Genomic DNA, 20,699 nt, shown 5'->3' with positions numbered 1-20,699 from the left:
ATTGTTAAGATATCCTTAAACAAATTGAAAGAGATTATGAATGAACTACAAAATTATCCACGAAAAGAAGTATTTTTTATCTTTAATCGGTAGATATATAACTGCCTGAGAAAAGAGATAAATGAATGAAATAGTTGGTTTCTAGAGGAAAGAATTGTACCTGTAATGGTTAAATAGTCACAATCCTTGTTTCACTTTTGATTTCTTTAGTTGAGCATATGACTGAAGCCTTCAAAAAGGCTGCAGGTGGACGATCGGAAGTGCTTTCCCTCCTCCTCCCCTTACCTTACAGAAAGAGGTTACAGTTGGGGTAACACATGGTTGTTCTTCATCCCTAACACTATTAATGGCTGTCCTCGTTAAAGATTTTCACCTAATCGATTTATGCAACACAGTTGGGGTAACACATGTCCTTGTAATCATATTTCTACTCCTTTAAATAAATAAATAAATAAATAAGCAAATGTTCAAATCCCCAGTACTACTACTACTACTACTACTACTACTGAGCGTTCGATTGTATAATAATATTTATTGTATGTACAAAAACACATTTGATTGACACTTTTCCTTTCGAGTCGTCTGACAACAAATCCCAAATATAAGTCGGCTAATCAAAAAACAATATAATAGTCGGATCCTGTTTTCCTCGTGCTTTTGACGGTGCAACCTCACGCGACTGCCGGTGAGGATTAGAACTTGTCCCTTTTTGCCGTCAAACGCGTTCGGGGCACGTCGGTGGCAACACCAAGCCCCGAAGTCGCCAACGAACGAGTCCGAGTTGTACGATCACCGTTCGAAGCCATCGCTTCTCAGATTCAACTCCCACACCTTTTTTTGACTAGCTAAATAGTCAAATACGTGCCTGCCAAAGACTTGGTTGGTTACCTGATCACCCAGTTGCCCTCTTTTCCTTGATGAAGATCTAGCACTAAGCATTTGACCGCTGTTTGATGACCATAGTCTTCTTATCTCTTTGAAGTAGTTCGGAAGGTTCCTTGGACGATGATGACAGTCAAACAGGCAGCTGCAGAAGACCATAATGTACCATTATATAAGGATGCATCTCTTCCTGATAATGGCTCACAGCTCGCATCACCTTTAAACTCCGACACTTTCTTCTCCTCTCCTATCGACATCTCCGTGGTACAGTCAGAGCGAGGGGATGATGGCCTTCGAAGCCTTGAGCGAGGAGTTGCTGAAGATGAGCCTGTTCGTTCTCGTCCAAGCTCTGATCTACTTCATCCTCTCCAACTCTTCCGACGTCTTCTCCTCCACCAAGACGAGATCCTTCAGCTTCCGCACGGCGAGGTCCGCGAGCCTCCGCCACATGCTTGCTTTGCTCTCCGACCTGCCTTCCGACTGCGAGCCGTCACCTCGGCCATCGGATCTCAAGGACCAGTAGTCAGTCATCTTCCTCTTCCGTGGCGAAGCGTCGATGGGTTGCAGAAGCCTAATTAGTCCATTCTTGCAGTTCTTTCTCTGATTCTTTGTATGCGCGAATTTGCTCGATGCATTGAGTTGCAGTTAATGATAACAACTTCGATCTGGGGTTACATAAATCTCGTATCACTCGTCATGATAACAATAGTAGACTAGCTGGCAGCACAAAACATGAAGCAGAATTGAAATGGAATGAGGTAGAGAAAATGGCATCAAAAAATGGCAGCTAATTCATCTTCCTTCTACAAGTGATTGTTTGCGATCAAGATCGGTTCCCTTAAGCAATGGTGGACATTATCAAATATTCATGGCTTTCTTTCATCATAATCCAAGTGCGACTACAAATATTCGAGTTTAGAACGCATACTAAACCTACAAATGTATATTGTCGTAATCCTAGTGTGACCAAGGAGAATGGTGTAAGATGTGTTTGTGCTCATGTCATTTGCTTTGAGATGGCATCTGTTCACCGTATCACCAGATAAATAATGGTAGGTCTGCCCTACCAGTGACATGCATATTACATATATATGAAACATGTGATATGCATGTATTGGTAAAGTAATATGCATACGTTCACTATGTCAACAGCAAGATAATGAATGGTGGCTCTGTCAAAATAGTGACATATAAAAACGGGACACATTTCACTGGCATATATGCATAAAGTTAGATGACATGAGAAGAACATGAAACATGTGCATAGATAAAGCTATAGCGCTATTTGTTGCTAACTTAATTGATTTTTCCGAAGTCAGTATAATATCTTATTTATTCATCTATAAAGGGTCAATCTTTTCCAAATCTCTAATAGTCCCTTAAAGATTTAATAAAAAAACAGGTAAAAATAAAATGTAATTCGAGATCGTCGCGATTGAATGATTGCATGACGAATGGTTCGAAGTGGTTGGTCGAGATTACAAGTCTCAACAAATGCTCGTATGATACTATTACGAAACGAGACGATGAATCAACTTTAGATACTATCTCAAAGGTCCGTCTAATCATGTCACCTTGGTAGCTCCTAGGTGTTATGTTGACTAATACTTTACACCATTCTGTAGAGTTAGAAAATCCCTAAAATAATTACATGAGTAGTCTTTTTCTGGACAGTCTTATCTCTATGCGATCTGTATACAATATCGAATATCATGTTCATATATTTATTCATAACAAAAGAGTAAGATTAGGACGAGAAGATTTACAATTAGATAAATATTATTTATGAAATAAAGATAAATCGGATGATAATAAGATATCGGTGGCTATTCATATCATAATCCCTATATCTCAGTATAAATTATGTTTTGCTACCAACAAACACAAGTTAAATGGCTTCCATTAGGACCTCTAATAATGTATCCTACTCTCCCGTGTCTTTATAATCCTAAGATTTGCTTTTGCTTAGAGTAGATAATAGCTTTCATGAATGCTTTACTTGTATTTTACTTTTGTTCTTGTATTATTAATTATTTTGTGTCATATGTGCAGGCAGTATGTGATTATTTTAATCTTGTGATCACATAAATAACGATCATATGAGTTGAATCCGTAAATGGAGTTACAATGAGAAGAGCTTAGATATGGGCTGCATCTCAACGACGGCCTAATGGTTGAGTTGAGGTGGCCTTGTGCTTCCATTCTTCTATTTGTAATCTTTTTTTGGATGATCTAAATGTGTTCAACATTCTTATATATCGTCTCATATCAACTCATGAATTGAGCTTTTACTAATTGTTACAAAATAATAAGATTTATAATGTCGGCACATCAATAACCACACATACTAATCAACAACATCAAATATATTAGAAATTGAAAGGGTTAGCCACAAACAAGACGAGAATGACAGCTAACCAAACATGTTGATCACCAACATCAAATACATTAGAAATTGAAAGAAAGGTTTAGCCACAAACTAGATGGGAATGACAGCTAACCAACATTGGTAGGTAAGATTGATCCTATCAACCATCATTTGGCCTCCAAAATGAATCCCAAGTCTATCTTGTCAAAGGCAGTTCACTTGTGCACACACACCCACAATGAATCCTGCCTTGAGTATATTATATAACCCAATAAAAACAAGCCTAAAATTCAATGACTTGTTATTATTCAATCATCCTTGTGATTTGTCAGTGTTCGTTCGTTTTTGGTATCTTCATGTGGAGTTATCTAATTTGGCATCATCGTTCTATTCCGTGACAAAGGAAGAGGAGAAGTCGCAGCTACATCAACCGATGTAAGATAGTGGTTGTTGCTGTTCGTTCTACATCAGATGGCTCCCTGTCATCACTGTCCACAGGAACTCTCGATTCACTCTTAATTCGATGCAGTTTCCACTTAGACTTCAACAGCACCTCGAGTGGCTCCTCGCAGTGTCAACAGCCAGTTTGGGGCGTCGAGTGTGAGGGGTGCTGTGTATTCCATCGCCATCCACTGATTCCAAAAGGAACTCGAAGATAAAAAGGAGGTCACGGTCATGTGCCATCCATCATCGTCCGGTCTTCCACAGTAAATGGGCCCAAATAGATTTGAGATGCCTGTCGGTGGCGGAAAGCTCCATAGGAGCACTTTAACCGCACTTGGGTTACCTTTCACCATGTGAGCCCTCCTCCCTCTTGGTCACCCTCTCAAGCAAGCGTCTGAGTGATGTAGTACTGCCATTGCTTTCCTTGGTGGTGCGTAGCTGCACACAGAAAAGCCAAGTCGGGGTAGTGTAAGTTTCGGTACAAGTGCAAGAATGGATTGTGCTGAAGTTGACTCGATGAGATGATCAACATGATTGACATAATGATTCCACATGATAGTGGTCAATGCGAAGTTCTCGGGCAGAGAAAAGATGGTGTGCTGTAAAGAGGCTTGAGCTCGATCATGTGTTGCATGATCTGAAGACATGTTCTCCGTTGCTTCTTCTTTACTCGATCACTTTTCATCCACATGAACCCCCACAAGTAAGATGTCCTCTAAAGATTCAGATGTTCCCCACGCCTCCTCCTCCTGCCTTCCCTGCAAGCCATCAATGCAGTTTCGTCAGTAATATGTATTCTACTACGATGGCATATGGCATGGGGAACTGTGAGTAAAGCAAGCGTGAGGAAAGCCAAAAAATCTCAGTTCTCAATGGCCTCATTCCCGTCTCAGAAGGGAACATGATGATACTGATGAGAAACTTGTGTTTGGTGAACCATAAAACGTAATGTACAAGGAAGTTGGTCATTTCTGCTGTCTCCTTGTGCTTGTTTGATTCTGCAGGCTTGATCAATGTTGTCTCTTTGTGGCTGATCTGCTAGTAAAGTTAGTTAGCACCAAGCAAAGATCATTAGCAATGGCAATATTAGGATAAACTTCAAGGCAATCTCTCTCTCTCTCTTTAATGTTAGGATAAGATTCGAAGGAAGGTGTTTGTTTGTTTGTCACTCTGTCTCTCTCTACAGAAGGAATTGTTTGCTTGTTTGGAACAGGTGGAAAGCAACAAGAAATTGAATGTGATGAAGTGTAGTTAAATAGGTTAAAGATATAAATAAATAAATATATATATAGTAATTATTCTTTCCATAAAAAAAATCAACTTAATTCAGAAAAGGAAGGAACCACTTAAAAGTCATTGTGAATCACTGATACTTTGCATCTACATTAAGCATTGCATTATCCAATATAGCGAAACACATTTAATAATAGCAAAAATAATAAAGGGTGATTTGTATGCTCGAAGTGCTACGGAGCACTTAGTCATCATGGCAATAAAACGAGGCCGTGAATAGACCACCATGAAGAACTAATAAAGCCACTCAAAGAAGATAAAAGGTTTTACTCGTGCTCGATTAATGAAAGTAATCGAGGTGTCATCAAGATGCACTACAAGTTCATCTTTAAGTATCGAATTAACACCTCTAACTATATATTTTTAACCAACCGACCATTAGAATTTTTTGAAAGTGCTGCTAATTAGCAAACTTTGATGCTTTATCACCTATCATTTTGTAATATATATATGTATATATATATATATATATATATATATATAGCATGAATTGATTCTAACAACTTAATACTAATAATTTATTATTATTTTATATTCATAACAATATCACGTAAGAAAAAACTTCCTCCGTTGTAATGGACAAACCCCTAAAAAAGAAAAGAAAAGCAATTCTCCCTTTGCATAAGTCTTCGCATTCAAAAAGGCAACGTAGTGAACGGAAGTCACATCCAACACTATCACTGTATTCGAACGATTGAGAGAGAGAGAGAGAGAGAGAGAGAGAGAGAGAACATAAAGTGAGGTTGGGACAAATGGCTACAGAGGAAGACTCGCCACCAACACTTCAACTGTGCCCATTATCAATAATGACCGATCCCAAACGAACCACTGACCTCTCCACCTTCATCTCCCCGAACACCGGTGCTTATTTGCCCACTTCATCGTCTTCTCTACCGACCAACTTTCAGACTTACGCACTACCCCTCATTTTTATTCATCTCTATCTTCTGCACAACTCGAGTAGGCCGATGAAACCTCTCATCGACGGAGTGTCTTAGTGTTGATTGGACTCTGATATAGTAAGTTGATTCACTCGATCTGATTAATTTAATTTAGTGCTATAGTACTAGTCAATCAAAACTTGATACACGAAGTCAAATGATGATGTATGTATTAAGCATTATCATGTCAATATGATATTATAAAGAAAATATTTTTTTATTATGATAATTATTTTTTTATAGTTAATATTTGTTTCATAACAAATGATATATTAGAGGGCTTCTCTATATTATTTGAGGAGGAAGACTTTAATTACCCCATGTAGTTATATTGGTATCCATATATTTACGAAAGTAAGATATTTACGTTTATTACCTTAATGTCATCGGTTTTCCTAATATGTGATAGTAGATGACGACATCCAATGTAGTTGTTGTGAATGTCGACATAGTTGTCAAGTAACCCTTTTGCAGCTCTATATCTACGTCAACACAGTTATCGAACGGCGAAAGAGTCGCTCAGCATCTACATCAACGTCGACGTAGATGTATAGTGGTGTTGCTTAACAACTACATCGACATCGACACAGATGGTGGTGGCCATTGTGACATCTATAGTGAAGATGATGGTTACCTCATCGTCGACCCATTAGGTAGACTACTGGACCCAAAAATAGGGTCATTGGAGCTCCTATCGCTCTCCTGTTACCGTGTTAGTTTTAGCATAGGCATGAAAAAAGAGAAATAGGGGGATCATTGAAGAAGGAATTCTATTCATTGTGGTTGTCATCGACGGGAAAAAAAGCTAGCATGTGAGCAATTATCAAGCTTCTAGCAGACATATTCGGTAATAATAGAAAAATATGGATCTCAAAATTCGATGTTGAGTATGTCATCGTACCCATTGTCGATGTAGTTGTTGAGTGACCCTTTCGTCACTCTGCATCTGTGTTGATGTTAACCCAGTTGTCGAGCAACGAAAGAACTACTCGGCATCTACATCGACGGTGCTTTTGTCGCTCGATAATTATGTCGGCATCGACATAGATATAGTTAAGTCTTCACCTCTCACTACCACTCTTCTCATCCACAACGATCACCCACGATCTCTAACAATATCGTCATCTGTCACCACTAATTGAAACATTAAATATCTTTGTTGGTAAAACTGATGACGTTCGGATAAATAAATCTAGATATATCACATTTATAACTATATGGATGTTAATATAATTTTTTAAAATATAAAAATCGAAATGCTATAGTAACTATAATGAATAATCCATAATTAGCCTAAAGAGATTTCATAATCACCTTCTCCGACATGCAAGAATCTTCCCTTTAAATGAATTATGTTAATTTAAAATCTTCGTAAAAAAAAAAAGAAGAAGAAGTCGATCAATTTGTGTGTAGCAACCAAATGACGACGACCTCCACATCCCTATAAAATTGCCCGACGCATTAAAGAATATTCACCCACCCACCACTATATTCCAATGGTGATTAGGTTATCATGAGATGGGAGGTTATGGCTTCCTACTTTTTGGATGCCACACTACGTTCGTACATTATTCTTTGTTCTTTTATATTTCCAATTTTCTAATTTTTCTTTTGATGACTATTACGTATAAATAAACACGATTTTGAATGACGCATTTAAAAGTGACGATATGGTAAGCTGGATTAGAAATCCAATCAACATTTTAAGGATTCAAACAATTATGTGTAGTGTATGACAAATTTCGTGAAAGAGTTGCTATATCTGAATTTTAAATTTGGAGTACTTTGGAGATTTTGTATTGATTGATAATTTGATCAAATTTAATAAGGTAAATTAAAATTTAGGCATTAGAGAGTTATTCTAATTGCATTAGGAGTGGTGTTTGGGTTGTTATCATATTACATTAGGGTTAGGTTATAGCGAGATGATAAATAATGAAAGATCGTAATTGATTTAAAAATAAAAATTATAGTTTTGATAGGATTAGACTTTCGGATTCAATTTAGGAGTTACCTTTACCTCCTCTTATATTTTTATCGATATTAGAAATACTCATCTTCGAATATCTCGAGTATATATCTTTTAACCATTAACTAGTTATAAAAAAATATATTAAAAAAATCTTCTAGAACGAGTCAAGTTTAGATCAAATCATATTGATGATTCATTCAAAGGTGATAATCGAGAAATAACACTTATCATTCATTTTCTAATTTAAAACTATTATTAAGTGGTATTAATTTATTTATTTTTACAAATGAGAAACAACTAGATTAACTAACTCTTGAACTTTTAATCCTTTGACTAGTGATAAATATATAATAATTAGTAATACATATCGAAGATTTGTGGAAACTATCATACACTTAATAATCAATGTTAATAGCATCAAAACAAACAATCTAAGTAGAGCCACGATCTCCCGCATGATGATATTAATCAACTCTTATACCCACTTCCATGAATCGTAAGCCCAAGCAAAGCTAAAGCCAAGTAGAGGGCATTGCAACCTTCGAAAAGAAAAGTTGGGTAGGCGTGTGTTATGTGAGTTGGATCTAATTTGATTAGTCATTCTTTCAAGTGCAATGGAACACATCCCGAATAAAGTGGAGTGGCTTAAGCAACCCTCCTTTTTATCTTCGTAGATCACAATGATAGCTCCTTAAATTTAGTTAGATGATATTGAATTCGATGTTCATCTTTGGTACATATGTGGCTTACAATGCTACAAGCACATTCGCGCCGACACTTCGAGTCCCACATAAATTGGCCTCTAGTGGTGCAACAACGTACCATTACCCATTAATTGTTTGGTTCGACCCCACTTAATTAATAGACCCAATCATGAAGCCTACTTAAAGGTTGGATTAATTAACCACCGACTACGTTTTAGAGTAAGACTCTCCGACACATTTTAGGTAAGAAATCATATCTTCGAATTCATGCCAAGATTTGAATCGATATGATATATATCATACGTATTATCTCAATAGATATAGAATTCATATGACTTGAAATATTTAGGTCCCTTCCGAGTCAATTTAAATATTCTCTTATATCCATTATAAGATTCCCTCAAGTGAGTTTAATCTTAAAAATTAGATTCGGATAATTTTTTTGTAATTAATTAAACATTATATGAAAAATCATGTACCCGAGTTCTTTTCTTGAGAGAGTTCATATCAAAATTATAATCATGTACCCAATCATGCTATTTTTTTGACTCATGAAGTCTCAACCTTGAAAAGGAAATGAACATAAGATTTCTAAGTCAAACCAATCACAATCTATCATGAAAAGACATGTATCGACACAAAGTCGAGTGCCCCCGCCGCCACCACCACTTCTTCTTCATGTCAATGACCGCCACTTCTTCTTCCTCGTCCACCAACCTTTACCACCATACTTGGTTGCCTCTTCCCGTCACTCCAAGAAGATATATAGATCACCCACCATGGCATCGGATCGATTCCCTACTTTATTAAATGGCAGGCCCCACACGGGAATTGCTTTCCAACTACAATCAAGAAGAAGAACTCACTCACACGATCTCAATTGCCATTCTCACGATTAGGTATCTCAATGTTAATTTTGTACCTTTAGATGATCAACTAAAGCGATGATCTTAAAGTCATTAATTCCCTCTTCCTATTTTATTACGATTTGTGGGTATTTTGATGGAGAAAAGGCATACATGTACATATGTTTTATATCTCTATCACGAAGTCATCATAATATGGATTTATTTGAATAAAAATAAATCTTGTTCGATTAACTTAATAATTAAGGATCCAAAGAATTCTCCGTTAATTAGATTAAAAATTAGAATTATGAATATGGAATAATGATAAAGTTCGTTTAATGAGAGCCAAAAATTAGTATTTCTTATAATTTTTTGTGGTTTTTTTAGAAACATATATTAGATTTATTATCATCTTTTAAAGATGATTTTATGACATTCATAATATTTTAATTATTATTATTAAGTAATTAAACGTATTAGTTTTCATAAAATCCCATAAATCATTTTTATTATTTTCTATATCATATATATATATATATATATATATTAATTTAGGAGGCTATTGTAATTGATGAGAATAAAATAATTTAAGATAGAAGACAGTATTGTGATTAAAAAGAATCAGATCAGTCCAAGAAACAAGCAAATCAAAGTGAAAAAAAAAAAAGATAATTTAATAAAATAAGTAAAAAATTATCATAGATATTTTGAAATTTTAGATTTAATTTTACCCTTTTTCCGATTTCCAAAAAATATTAGGATTTAAAATTGAAACAGCTATTTCATCCCATCCTTCCAATTATAAGATAAAGAAAAGATAATGGCAAAAATATAATAATTTGGAACTGGAAGACCAGTCTCGGAATACAGTTCCCGTTCTTCGGTGGCCGCAAACACCAGTCCACTTATTGGTCTGCTCCGGTCTCTCACCGCACTCCCTCACAGCAACGGAGCCTTAAGGCTTCCACTGCCAATCTCCCGTCGCTCTTCACCTCTCTCCGTTGCCTGCAGCCAGAGATGCGTGAAAGCCATTAAAGAACCCATTTTTCTTGTTGTTTTGTGTTCCCTTCCTCTCTCACTCTGCGCCATGAAGGAAGCCTCAAAGCCTCCGAAGAGCTCCGCCGTTGTCTCCGATCTAACGGCCCTCTTCTCCCTTCTCAGGAAGAGGAGGACGAAGGTCTTCCTTTATGGCTTTGCCTTCGCGTTCGTTGCCTTCAGCGCTTATTTGGCGTTTTGCCCTCCGGAGAAGACCTCCCCTTGGTTCAACAACCTCTTCACGTCCGCTTCCGTCTCCACCGCTCCCTACAGATCTCAAATATCTTCCCTTTTCTCTTACATCTTTCCCAATTCATCTTCATCGCCATCACCGGAGAATGCGGCTCCTTTGCCGGAGGATCTGCCGGCCGACGGCGGTGGGGCTGAGAAAGGCGGGATCTTGGCGGGTAATTTGACGGCAGAGGGCGTCGGTGTGGAGAAAGGTGGGGTTTTGCAGGCGAAGAATCAGACAGGAAGTGGAATTGGGTCTCAGGGAAATGGAATTGCGGTGAAAAATCATTCACCCACTGCAATCGGGTTGCAGGGAGGTGGAGATTCGACGAAGAATCACTCGATGGAGGGCGGAAATGGGGTTCCGACGAGTGATCAGGGAAGGGATGGGATTGGTTCTGCGACAGCCACAGTCTTGGCAGCAAAGAACCAGACAGCGAATGGAATACCTTCAAAGAACGAGACTAAATCCGTAGTTGATCCTACAAAAACTAGAGATTTGCCAACGAAGAACCAGACTAAGGTTGGAGACAGAGACGATTCCAAGAAAGATGCAGTCTTGGCAGCTAAGAACCTGACAGTAACCGGAGCTCCTCCAAAGAAGAATGAGACCACAACTGCAGTTGGTTCTGCGGGAAATGGAGATTTACCATTGAAGAATCAGATAGATAAAGGAGTCGCGTCAAAGGTAAATCAAGTTCTTAATTCAACAGCGACTCCTAAGTCTGGGGCTGCTGCAAAGAACCAATCCAGCAGTGGGGTTCCCTCGGTTACAAAGAGTACCGGAACTACTACGGCAAAGAGTGAGGAGAAAGGGGCTCCAAGTTTATCATCTTCGCTCGTGAAAGGAAATGGTCCGACCGCAGCATCAGCTAGGGATGAAGGAAAGAGACAGGTGGATTGGATCGGTGCTATGAAAGGTTGTGATATTTTCCAAGGAAGGTGGGTGAAGGATGATTCATATCCACTCTATCCCGAGGGCTCCTGCCCTCACATCGATGAACCTTTTGATTGCTACCGCAATGGCCGGCCCGATCGGTCTTATCAGAAACTCCGGTGGCAGCCTAATGGCTGCAACATTCCAAGGTGATAAACATTAGAAATCTGAAAGTTTGATGTGTTTGGTTCTTTTATGTGTTAAACTTCATATCTGTGTGTTTAGGTTGAATGCAACTGATATGTTGGAGAGATTGAGAGGAAAACGACTGGTATTTGTTGGTGATTCACTGAACAGAAACATGTGGGACTCTTTGGTTTGCATCTTAAGAAACTCTGTCAAAGACAAAAAGAAGGTTTTCGAGGCCTCTGGCAGGCATGAATTCAGAACAGAGGGTTCTTATTCTTTCGTGTTCAAGGTTTGTTTCTGTTCCCAATTTGTCATCCTGTTGTTTCTCATATCATCTCAAGGATTACAGTAGCTGCTACTATTTGTCTGTTTAGGATTTCAATTGTTCCGTGGAGTTCTTCCGCTCGCCATTTCTTGTTCAGGAGTGGGAGATGCCTGTAAGCAACGGCAAGAAAAAGGAGACGCTTAGGCTTGACATAATTGAGAGATCATCTTCCAAGTACAAAGATGCAGATGTTATTATCTTCAACACAGGGCATTGGTGGACTCATGAGAAGACCTCAAAAGGGTAATCAAGAGTTAGACAATCAAATCTTGTACTGTTTTGCATGATTTTCCAAGGTTAACCCAAGTAAGATATTTTCAAACAGGAAGGACTACTATCAAGAAGGCAACCATATATACAGTGAATTGAATGTCGTCGAAGCATTTCATAAAGCTCTCGATACTTGGTCAAAATGGGTGGATACAAATGTCAATCCCAAGAAATCCCTAGTTTTTTTCAGGGGCTATTCTGCCTCACATTTCAGGTGCTCTAGTCAATTTGTTAACTCGATCATAAGTTTTACCATCAAATGCTTCATTTTCTTTCAGCTTGCTCACACTTGATTCTGTTTTCTGTTCAGTGGTGGGCAATGGAATTCAGGTGGGCAATGTGACAAAGAGACTGAACCCATCAAGAATGAGACGTATCTCTCATCATATCCATCAAAGATGACTGTTTTGGAATCGGTGATCAAGGGAATGAAAACTCCTGCCTCCTATTTAAACATTACAAGAATGACTGACTACAGGAAAGATGCCCACCCTTCCATCTACCGGAAGCAGCACTTGACTGAGGAAGAGAGGAGATCTCCTGAAAGATACCAAGATTGCAGTCATTGGTGCCTCCCTGGAGTGCCCGATTCTTGGAATGAGCTACTATATGCACAGCTTATCATCAAACAGCATCAACTGCTGTAACCAAAATTAAACAACCTGGGGATAATAAAGTGGTGTTGTATATTAATTTCATATGAGGTAAATAAGTAAATCAATGAGTGGATCAAACTGTCAATGTGAGTACTTACAGAGGGAAAAATACAAATTTCTGGAAGAAGAAAGCATTCAGTATAATTTATTTTATGCAACAAGAGAGGGAAAGCAAGCTGTATTAGTGAGTTCTTCCTCACGTCTACAAAATTCTTTTTCTGGCAGCTTTAGGCATGTTGACGTACGATGTTAATCTTATGTGTTTATTTAGAAATAAAGAATTACATATCTCTGTTATAAAACAGCGTTTTACTTGATTCTTTATTTTTCCTTTTACATCCTTTTATTAATAATGATGAGTCCATTTATGTTGCTCACGATCATGTCTTTCAAGACTTGTGCATTACCTATCATTCTACTGCATGTTTCTTCCAAAAAGAAAATCCATTTACTACCTCTTGAGCTTATTCTTCCCGGTTGTCATAGCTTGTCTCTTCCTTTTTTGACATTGACATATCAAATATACATGCTGATAGATGTGAGTTCACTGAATTTTTTCTTCCCGAGACATCTTTGAAGGATTACTGATCTTTTGCTGCTAATCAACTCTAGATACATGGGAGATAGCTTGAACGACTTCAATGCATCATGGTGGTCTCACTCTTGGTAGTATTGTGGTATTGAACTAATTACTTGGAGATTCATGTTACTATCACATGGTGTAATAAGCTAATACTTGTAACTTAGACCAACTTTAATTAAGTTGGTATGATGTAAGATTCTTGAACTGCTGATTTTTTTTGTAAGATGTAACAGGGAATAGCATTATAATTTGAGAGACACGTCGAGGTAAACTTTAGGGTAACAATCTAGTTGAATCTTTACATGTAAGTGTTACATGATATGGCAATCTTGAATTGCCAGAGTTTTCCCTAAGATGTCACATCTACTGCAAATGAATGTGCTTTTCTTTATAATGTAGCTGTGTTGCAGGTATTTGGATTGCTAGAGTTTTGCATAATGTGTCGCAGGTTACTTACTACACAATATACTTTTTCTCTATCTTACTTTTTTTTCTTTTTTTCCTATAGTTATTTCTCATTTGTGTTTTTAATAACTGTGTAGAAGGCTGACTATGCAATTGTCTTATTAATACTATGGTCACTGGTCTTGTTGTTAATAAGATTAGAACAGACCACTTAGTCTTAGATTTATTTTATTTAACTGAACTTTGGATGGAGATTTAACCTGAATCTTCACTATAAAGCTGTGATGCATATTTAACCTAGGTACCGGTTTGCGTCATGGTAAAAGAACTAGCATTACAATGTGGCAGTACAAGAAATCTGGCTTGTCCAAATGTTCTTTCTTCTGAAATTTGCATTTGCTTGTAGCAAAAGCTGTCACAATTAGCAATTTTGATTCTTATCGCTATAAGAAGTTAGATCTTCATTTTTAGATCCTTATATTTTTCGTATTGTGCTTATTACTCTTTTTCTTTTAGACTCTTAGCAATTTTGTTTTTTGTTGGCATTTTTCACCAAACAGAGTTAATTTGTATTACCAAACCCATATTCATCAGAAAATACGGTTATTACGATATCCTATCGAAGAATGTTTCTTTTTTATGCATATTAAAGATTGAATGGTGAAATCAAAGCAACAGCTTTTATGTCTATTGTTGGAAGCAGTGGATGAGTTTTTGTTTCATGCATCATGATCAAGTAATTACTCTGTCACTGATGTGTTCATGGATGAAACCACCCTGGAAGATCTGAGGTGAGTAAATTAAGTTCCTTGTCAGCGTCTATTTTACTTGTTTTGCACATCCCACAACTTTTTTTTGGTACCTCCATTGATCTTTAGTTCATTGCCTTCAGTTCATCATTAAATACTGCATGCATTGGAGTACTTCATCAGTGATTGATTGGTTTATGTGAATTCAAGATGCAAGAATTGCATCAGAGCAAGAGAAACTTTTTTTGTTTGACTTTGCCACCACTTGCATAACACCATGAACAACTTTCTCAATTATAAACTATGATTTACATGACCATAATGATGAAAGAGACATTTTGTGATGAATATGTTCAACAGTTTGAATCAGGGATTTGTTCCTACATTTAAGCTGCAGAGGTCATATCATATTGTTGTTTTCGGCATCCAAATGGAAAAGCATATAGAAATTATTACGATTGATAAATATTTTTAATTAAAAAAATATTTTAAAATTTTATATTAATGGGGTATTATGAAAAATAATACTCTTAAGGTTTTTTTTTACTTATAATCACAAATTTATGTGATAGTATATGCAAACTCAAAAAGGAATTTATTTCTTATATTTTATTATTCTCATATATGATAATCAATTTAAGTTTCTTTCATCGTGGATATATAAAATAGCTCAATCTTCTCTTTAATGAACACACAACAAGAAGAGATGGAGGTGTAATGGTCAACTCACAGAAAGTCTTCAGTTGTTACATCAGACACTTGATATCAATCAATCATTTATCCCAAGATTGTGTTTGGAGGTTGTGATAAGGAGAGCACACCCACCACCTGAAGCCAGTAGATCTGTCTCCATCCACCTCATGTTGTGTGTTCCATCTTTGATGGGTACAAGAACACGACTGGTTTCACTTCTTTGTTCCTCGTGGAAGTGGAAACTCGAAGAAGATAGAACAAGAGAAACATATGAGCTGCTAAACCTCTTAATCTCTCACATCAATAATTCATGTCTTGATCATCTATATGACTGCTTGAAGAGAAATTAAATCTCTCTTGTCAGATCAACTCATACCACCTAGAAACGCAGTGGATATCATTAGCAGCAGCAAAGTATGTTGACGCACATCTTTTCTTGTCCCTCTAACAAAACGCCACGAAAACAAGAGTTATGTACATGAATGGCCAGTGGCTGCTGGCGGTTGGGGCCGGAAGTTGTCAGGGAGGCTGGCGAGGTGCCGCAGGCGTAGGCTTGGAGAAGAGGGCGGCGAAGGAGCTCGGCCGGTGGTCTGCAGCGGTGGAAGCGACGCGCTCGCAGGAGGGGCACATGGAGAGGGTGGTGGCCGGGAGGTGCATGTGGAAAGGGTGGGTGGTCTTGAGGGCCCTCAGCTCGGCCACCTCCTTCTGGAGGCGGCGGTTCTCCTCCGTCAGCGTCTGGCAGCAGCGCTTTAGGTACTCACAGTCCACTTCTGTTTGCTTCAGCTTCGTCCTGCCATTAGATGCAGATACGAAGGATGAGCTTTTCTGGATCAGAAAAGGAACATGACTGCTAACGGAAAGAAAGATGGAGTTGATCTAAGAGTACCTGGCTCTTCTGTTCTGAAACCAGACTTCTACTTGTCGAGGCTGCAGGTTGAGCTGCTTGGCCAGAGCAAGCTTCTGCTTCTGAAATAGATAATCCAATATATATATATATATATATTCAATCATGACGTCAAAAGTTGTAATTTTTGTTGTTCTCAGATCTTTTACTGGATTGAGGGTGTTGTGCTCCTTGAAGCTCTCCTCGAGGAAGGCAGATTGCTCCTTGGAGAGGCGGAGCTTCTTCTTCGCCAATCCGTTCTCCTCTTCGTCGCTCACTATAGACGACGCCCTTTCCACCACTCCTCCCCTCTCAGCGCTGCTTCGCTGGGCGGAGAAGCCCATCCGAAAGGAGATGGTGCTGTTCGGTGACGACGAAGACACCGCCGCCGCTTCCTCGGCCTCCTCTGTGGATGGCACATCGAACCCTCGCGTCGAGGCATCCAAATTCCCTACAAAACAATAAGAGTTCAATTTTCGAGCGAAATCCTTCACAATCCAACCGCTGATAAAAGGTCTTAAAATTGGGTAAAGAACACTTTTTTACAGCTTCCTTTCATCCAAATGTGCATTTTTATCTCTTCAGCGGAATTCTTAACGTAAGAAAATCCTTTTTCTAGCAAAAAAATCTAAATACATTTCACCTCTTTTGGAACAAACACCAGTGGATAAGAATCCTAACAGGGCATAAAGATCTTGTTTTCTCCGATATTATTAATACATTTAGTGTATCAAACTATGTCAGGGACAAAGCTCCATCGCCAAATCCTTTAATCCATATGGAACCCAGGAAGAAAAAGAAACAAAAACCCAACTTTCATTGTCTAGGTTCTTACTCGTCGCAGTCGACGATGGGAACCGGAGCAGGGGAGGAGAAGGCTGCCGGGGAACAGGCAAGAGGGGGAGGAGTTTAAGCGGCAGCGCTGGCTGCAAGGACCTCCTTACCTCCCCATCCTCCTTTCCACCCTCCTCCTCGTCCCCCGACGCCGCTTCTTCTTCTTCTTCTTCGCGGCGACCAACATCCAATCCCATCCCAAGCGCCAACCCCTGCTCCATCTCGCCCCACCAGCGCTGCTTGCAGAACAACCACCACCCCGGCAGGCGGCCAAAGGAGAGGCAAAGGGAACACAAAAGGTAGCGAGCGCAGTGGGCGAAATCACGTTTGACCGACAACACTCAGAGGTAGGCAAACACACGTGATCCTCTGAAAGGGGACGACACAGAAACGCAGCAACATGAAAACAACAACAACGGCTTCAGCTTCGGCTTCAGCGGTAGCAGTTATAACAGCAGTCTGACAACCGAAAACCATAATCATATTGACCATCGTTGCGACTCCATCTTCGTTCACCCTTTCCCATGTCCAGCCCAGGATTCCATCAGAAAGCCAAATCCAAATTTTCTATTGCTGCAAAAAAAGATTAAAATGAGATGAATTCTCGAGAGAAAATATTTGCACTAAAACATATTCGTTCTTGTCACTGTAAGAACAAGCGTTGACCTCGGTTGTTGAATTTCGAAATGGAGCCAAATCGATTCTCAATGGTTCGGTTCTGAGTTTGGTTTGGAATCGAATTTGCTTATTTTATTTATTTGAAATTGCCGATTATTTCAGATTTTGAGAACTGAAACTATCGAACCGTTAACGGGTTCGATTCGATTAGGGTCCGCTCGTGACGAGGTCACGTGAGGTGCGGCAGAGACATAAATGGGCGCCACCAATTTATGGCGTACCTGACGAGCCGTGAGCGACGCTCGTAACTCGGTACATCATCCGAAGCGTAATTTCGTTGAACCGCTCAATCGAATCACGGTTCGGGCGGTTCATCCGAGTCGCGATGTGACCGGCACGTTATGTTGGGCCCCACCAGTCACCGGCGATAGCGGGGTGCACGAGCTCGTCAACGTAGAATCGAAGTTCCGTTACAATCGTACAACGGAAACTAAAAAACCGTTATGTTCATTTTATCGGCCACTGTTGCGAGCCAAGTCGTATAACGGACATGGTGGAGGATATTTAAGAAGCGTCGCATCTCATGGGACGTTCGCCCTGTGCGTGTGAGACGGCCTGAAGAACGCTCCCTAAAACACCTCTGACTCTCTTGCTCAGCTCTCTCACCTTGTCTCTCCTCGTGTGGTCAATCATAGCACGTTCGCCGAGCAATCATGGACGACGCAGAGCTCAACCATCACCGGGAGGAGACACCAGCTCCCTCTGTCTCTCTCCACAGTCGTCTTTCATAGGGCTGCAGTCTATGTCTGCAGAGCAACCGGCATTGGCTGCTGGACGCCAGATCTTTAGATCAGGCGTACGGAACGTAGACAGAGCTGTGCCTCACCACGCCACTGTTCATCAACTTCTGAATCAGGCCAATAATACATTAACCCAAAACATCACTGTTCAACAGAAGGATTTAAACTCGTTAAATTATGAGTCAAGTCGATATATATCACCCGACTTATACAAACCTTACCAATCTATTGGTAATCCTTCTTCGATGGTCATAAAGTTGATGGCTTCACCTATTTTTAATCCTCCAAGAATTTTAGCTTGTTCTCAACACTTGTTTAGATTTTTGTGTCATGTCGTTTTGTAGATTGATTTGGGTTTGATTACTGGATTATTGTTTATTTTTCCTTTCTATTGGATCAAGATGGTGATGTACTTCATTAATTATAAATGTCTTGTGAATGAATATAAAGAAATTTACATGTGTCCTATTTGTTGTTGTTCCTAAAGGAATTCATCTATTTAGCATCTGGTTTGTCTCCAATGCATGTATCCTATATACTTGCTTCAAAAATATAAAAATATCATGTCTTTGACCAACAATGTTATCATATAAAAATAATATTCCAAGTTACACAAAAGACACCCATATGGTCAACTGTGAACTTTATCTTTGAACAAACATCAGTAGTTTGACCAAATTAATTTCTAGAAGAAGATGCATGTTGATATGGGGAATATTTGCTATTAACTGAAGCTTGACATGTAATAGCCATGGCATCATAAAAGACAAGCACTCAACAAATAAATATGCCACACAATTAGAACAGCAAATATTCTTCAAATATTTTTCTTCTTTCATGAAAATATATCCTTAATCGCTCATAGTTAGGGAGGTACTAACTATAGAGGGTGAACATTGACACAATCTTTGAGGTGCAACTCTCTCTCCACTCATCCCAACCTATATCGGAATATTGACTGCATCAGAGGGATTCATATCCTCTATATCTCAAATGTCTTCCACAATAAATATCAGTAAAGGCCTCCCATAAATAAACCGCATTCTTCTCTCCAACTACACCCTTTATAGTTCCTGCTGATCACAGTGCATGCATCTTAACCCCATTTTGCTTGCCGTATTGCCCTATCAAAGCTTTTCTCGTGATCAGTCAAACCTTGCCTTCCTTCTAAACATTGTGCACTCTTTTCTTCTCTTGTTAATGCCCAATAGTTCTACTGCAAAGCTCTAAATAGAGGTATGGAGTTCTTCATCTCATCCTCCTTCCTCTCCATCGTTAGGCAGAGCATAGTTTACGGGGCATGCATGAGAATGTTGATTTCTGTGACACCGATGGCGTTGACGGAGATCTTTTTTATGGGCTTCTGGTTATTGGTCGTGTCTGTCTGTCCAAGGGGGAGAACCGTTGATCCACTTCGATTCCCATTGTTAATCCATTCCGATCTTTCATCTTTCAAGTAAACTATTTTCCCAAGGCTTGGAAATGGTTTTGTTAGCTGAAATTATTGTTAGCGTTTTGTTAGTTAATATCCTTTGTATTAATGTTGAGATATTTGAGCATTCTCATGAATGGATTTTGTCTTGTGGGTGCAGATATGCGGCAGGCTTGGACTGATGCAGAGAGAGAGATCCCACTGAAGAAGAGAAGCACATACAAATATAGTGCAGAGATGAATCATGGAGTATCCCAAGATGACTCCCAGCCCAAGACGGCAAGAAATGATCCCACCGCTGTCACCACCACCGCTGCTGCTGACGTAAATGACTTGTGGATGACAGCGGAAGCTCTTCCTGACGTCTCCATTAACGAGACCGAAGCATGCAAGGTAGTCATGAACGCTGAAGACTATAGTTTTCTGGAGGAGACTAGTATGAGGCAAATAACTCTCTGCCATCGTGATGCTTTGGAGAACAGTAATGCGACCGAGAATCTACGATTTGCAGCAAGGAAAAGAAATAGCACTCGAAGGAATCACAAGCCGAAGATTATAGGATGGGGAGTTACCAGAAGAAGGTCCATGGTTAGGGTGAAGATGAGAGACAAACTGCAACCTTATGTCGAGGTCCATGAGAACGATGATCTCTACTCTAAGGTGAAGA

General features: G+C 39.1%; 2 protein-coding genes across 3 annotated transcripts; one reads left to right on the top strand and one right to left on the bottom strand.

The window, feature by feature from the left end:
* The first annotated feature begins 10,265 nt into the window (after positions 1–10,265).
* On the top strand, positions 10,266–13,352 carry LOC103977603 (protein trichome birefringence). Its single transcript, XM_009393166.3, has 5 exons — positions 10,266–11,804; positions 11,881–12,073; positions 12,159–12,352; positions 12,435–12,593; positions 12,690–13,352. Exons 1-5 carry the CDS (start codon positions 10,540–10,542, stop codon positions 13,024–13,026), a joined length of 2,148 nt encoding a protein of 715 aa, XP_009391441.2. The 5' UTR covers positions 10,266–10,539; the 3' UTR covers positions 13,027–13,352.
* Positions 13,353–15,955: 2,603 nt separating this feature from the next.
* On the bottom strand, positions 15,956–17,584 carry LOC103978065 (homeobox-leucine zipper protein HOX11-like). 2 transcript variants are annotated; one of them, XM_009393769.3, is made up of 4 exons: positions 17,184–17,580; positions 16,519–16,799; positions 16,352–16,431; positions 15,956–16,255 (listed from the first exon to the last, which is right to left on the bottom strand). In XM_009393769.3, the coding sequence occupies exons 1-4, from the start codon at positions 17,401–17,403 to the stop codon at positions 15,985–15,987; spliced, it is 852 nt and encodes a 283-aa protein (XP_009392044.1). In that variant the 5' UTR covers positions 17,404–17,580; the 3' UTR covers positions 15,956–15,984. The 2 variants fall into 2 exon arrangements, with proteins under 2 accessions (XP_009392044.1, XP_064953528.1); XM_065097456.1 differs by having other exon boundaries at positions 16,352–16,799; positions 17,184–17,584.
* Positions 17,585–20,699: the final 3,115 nt, after the last annotated feature.

Source organism: Musa acuminata, chromosome BXJ2-3, assembly GCF_036884655.1.
Source record: "Musa acuminata AAA Group cultivar baxijiao chromosome BXJ2-3, Cavendish_Baxijiao_AAA, whole genome shotgun sequence".
NCBI lineage: Eukaryota > Viridiplantae > Streptophyta > Magnoliopsida > Zingiberales > Musaceae > Musa > Musa acuminata.
Note: the sequence above shows the minus strand (reverse complement) of the source record. Positions and strands in the feature narration are given on the sequence as shown.

What these genes read in the sequence shown, in the direction of transcription:
- LOC103977603 (XM_009393166.3), top strand. Translation starts at nt 10,540, where the DNA reads ATGAAGGAAGCCTCAAAGCCTCCGAAGAGCTCCGCCGTTGTCTCCGAT. An exon ending in AATGGCTGCAACATTCCAAG is followed by an intron (nt 11,805 to 11,880) that starts GTGATAAACATT and finishes CTGTGTGTTTAG; the next exon opens with GTTGAATGCAACTGATATGT. An exon ending in TATTCTGCCTCACATTTCAG is followed by an intron (nt 12,594 to 12,689) that starts GTGCTCTAGTCA and finishes TTTTCTGTTCAG; the next exon opens with TGGTGGGCAATGGAATTCAG.
- LOC103978065 (XM_065097456.1), bottom strand. Translation starts at nt 17,403, where the DNA reads ATGGAGCAGGGGTTGGCGCTTGGGATGGGATTGGATGTTGGTCGCCGC. An exon ending in CCCATCGTCGACTGCGACGA is followed by an intron (nt 16,800 to 17,183) that starts GTAAGAACCTAG and finishes ATTGTTTTGTAG; the next exon opens with GGAATTTGGATGCCTCGACG. An exon ending in TTTCAGAACAGAAGAGCCAG is followed by an intron (nt 16,256 to 16,351) that starts GTACTCTTAGAT and finishes ATCTAATGGCAG; the next exon opens with GACGAAGCTGAAGCAAACAG.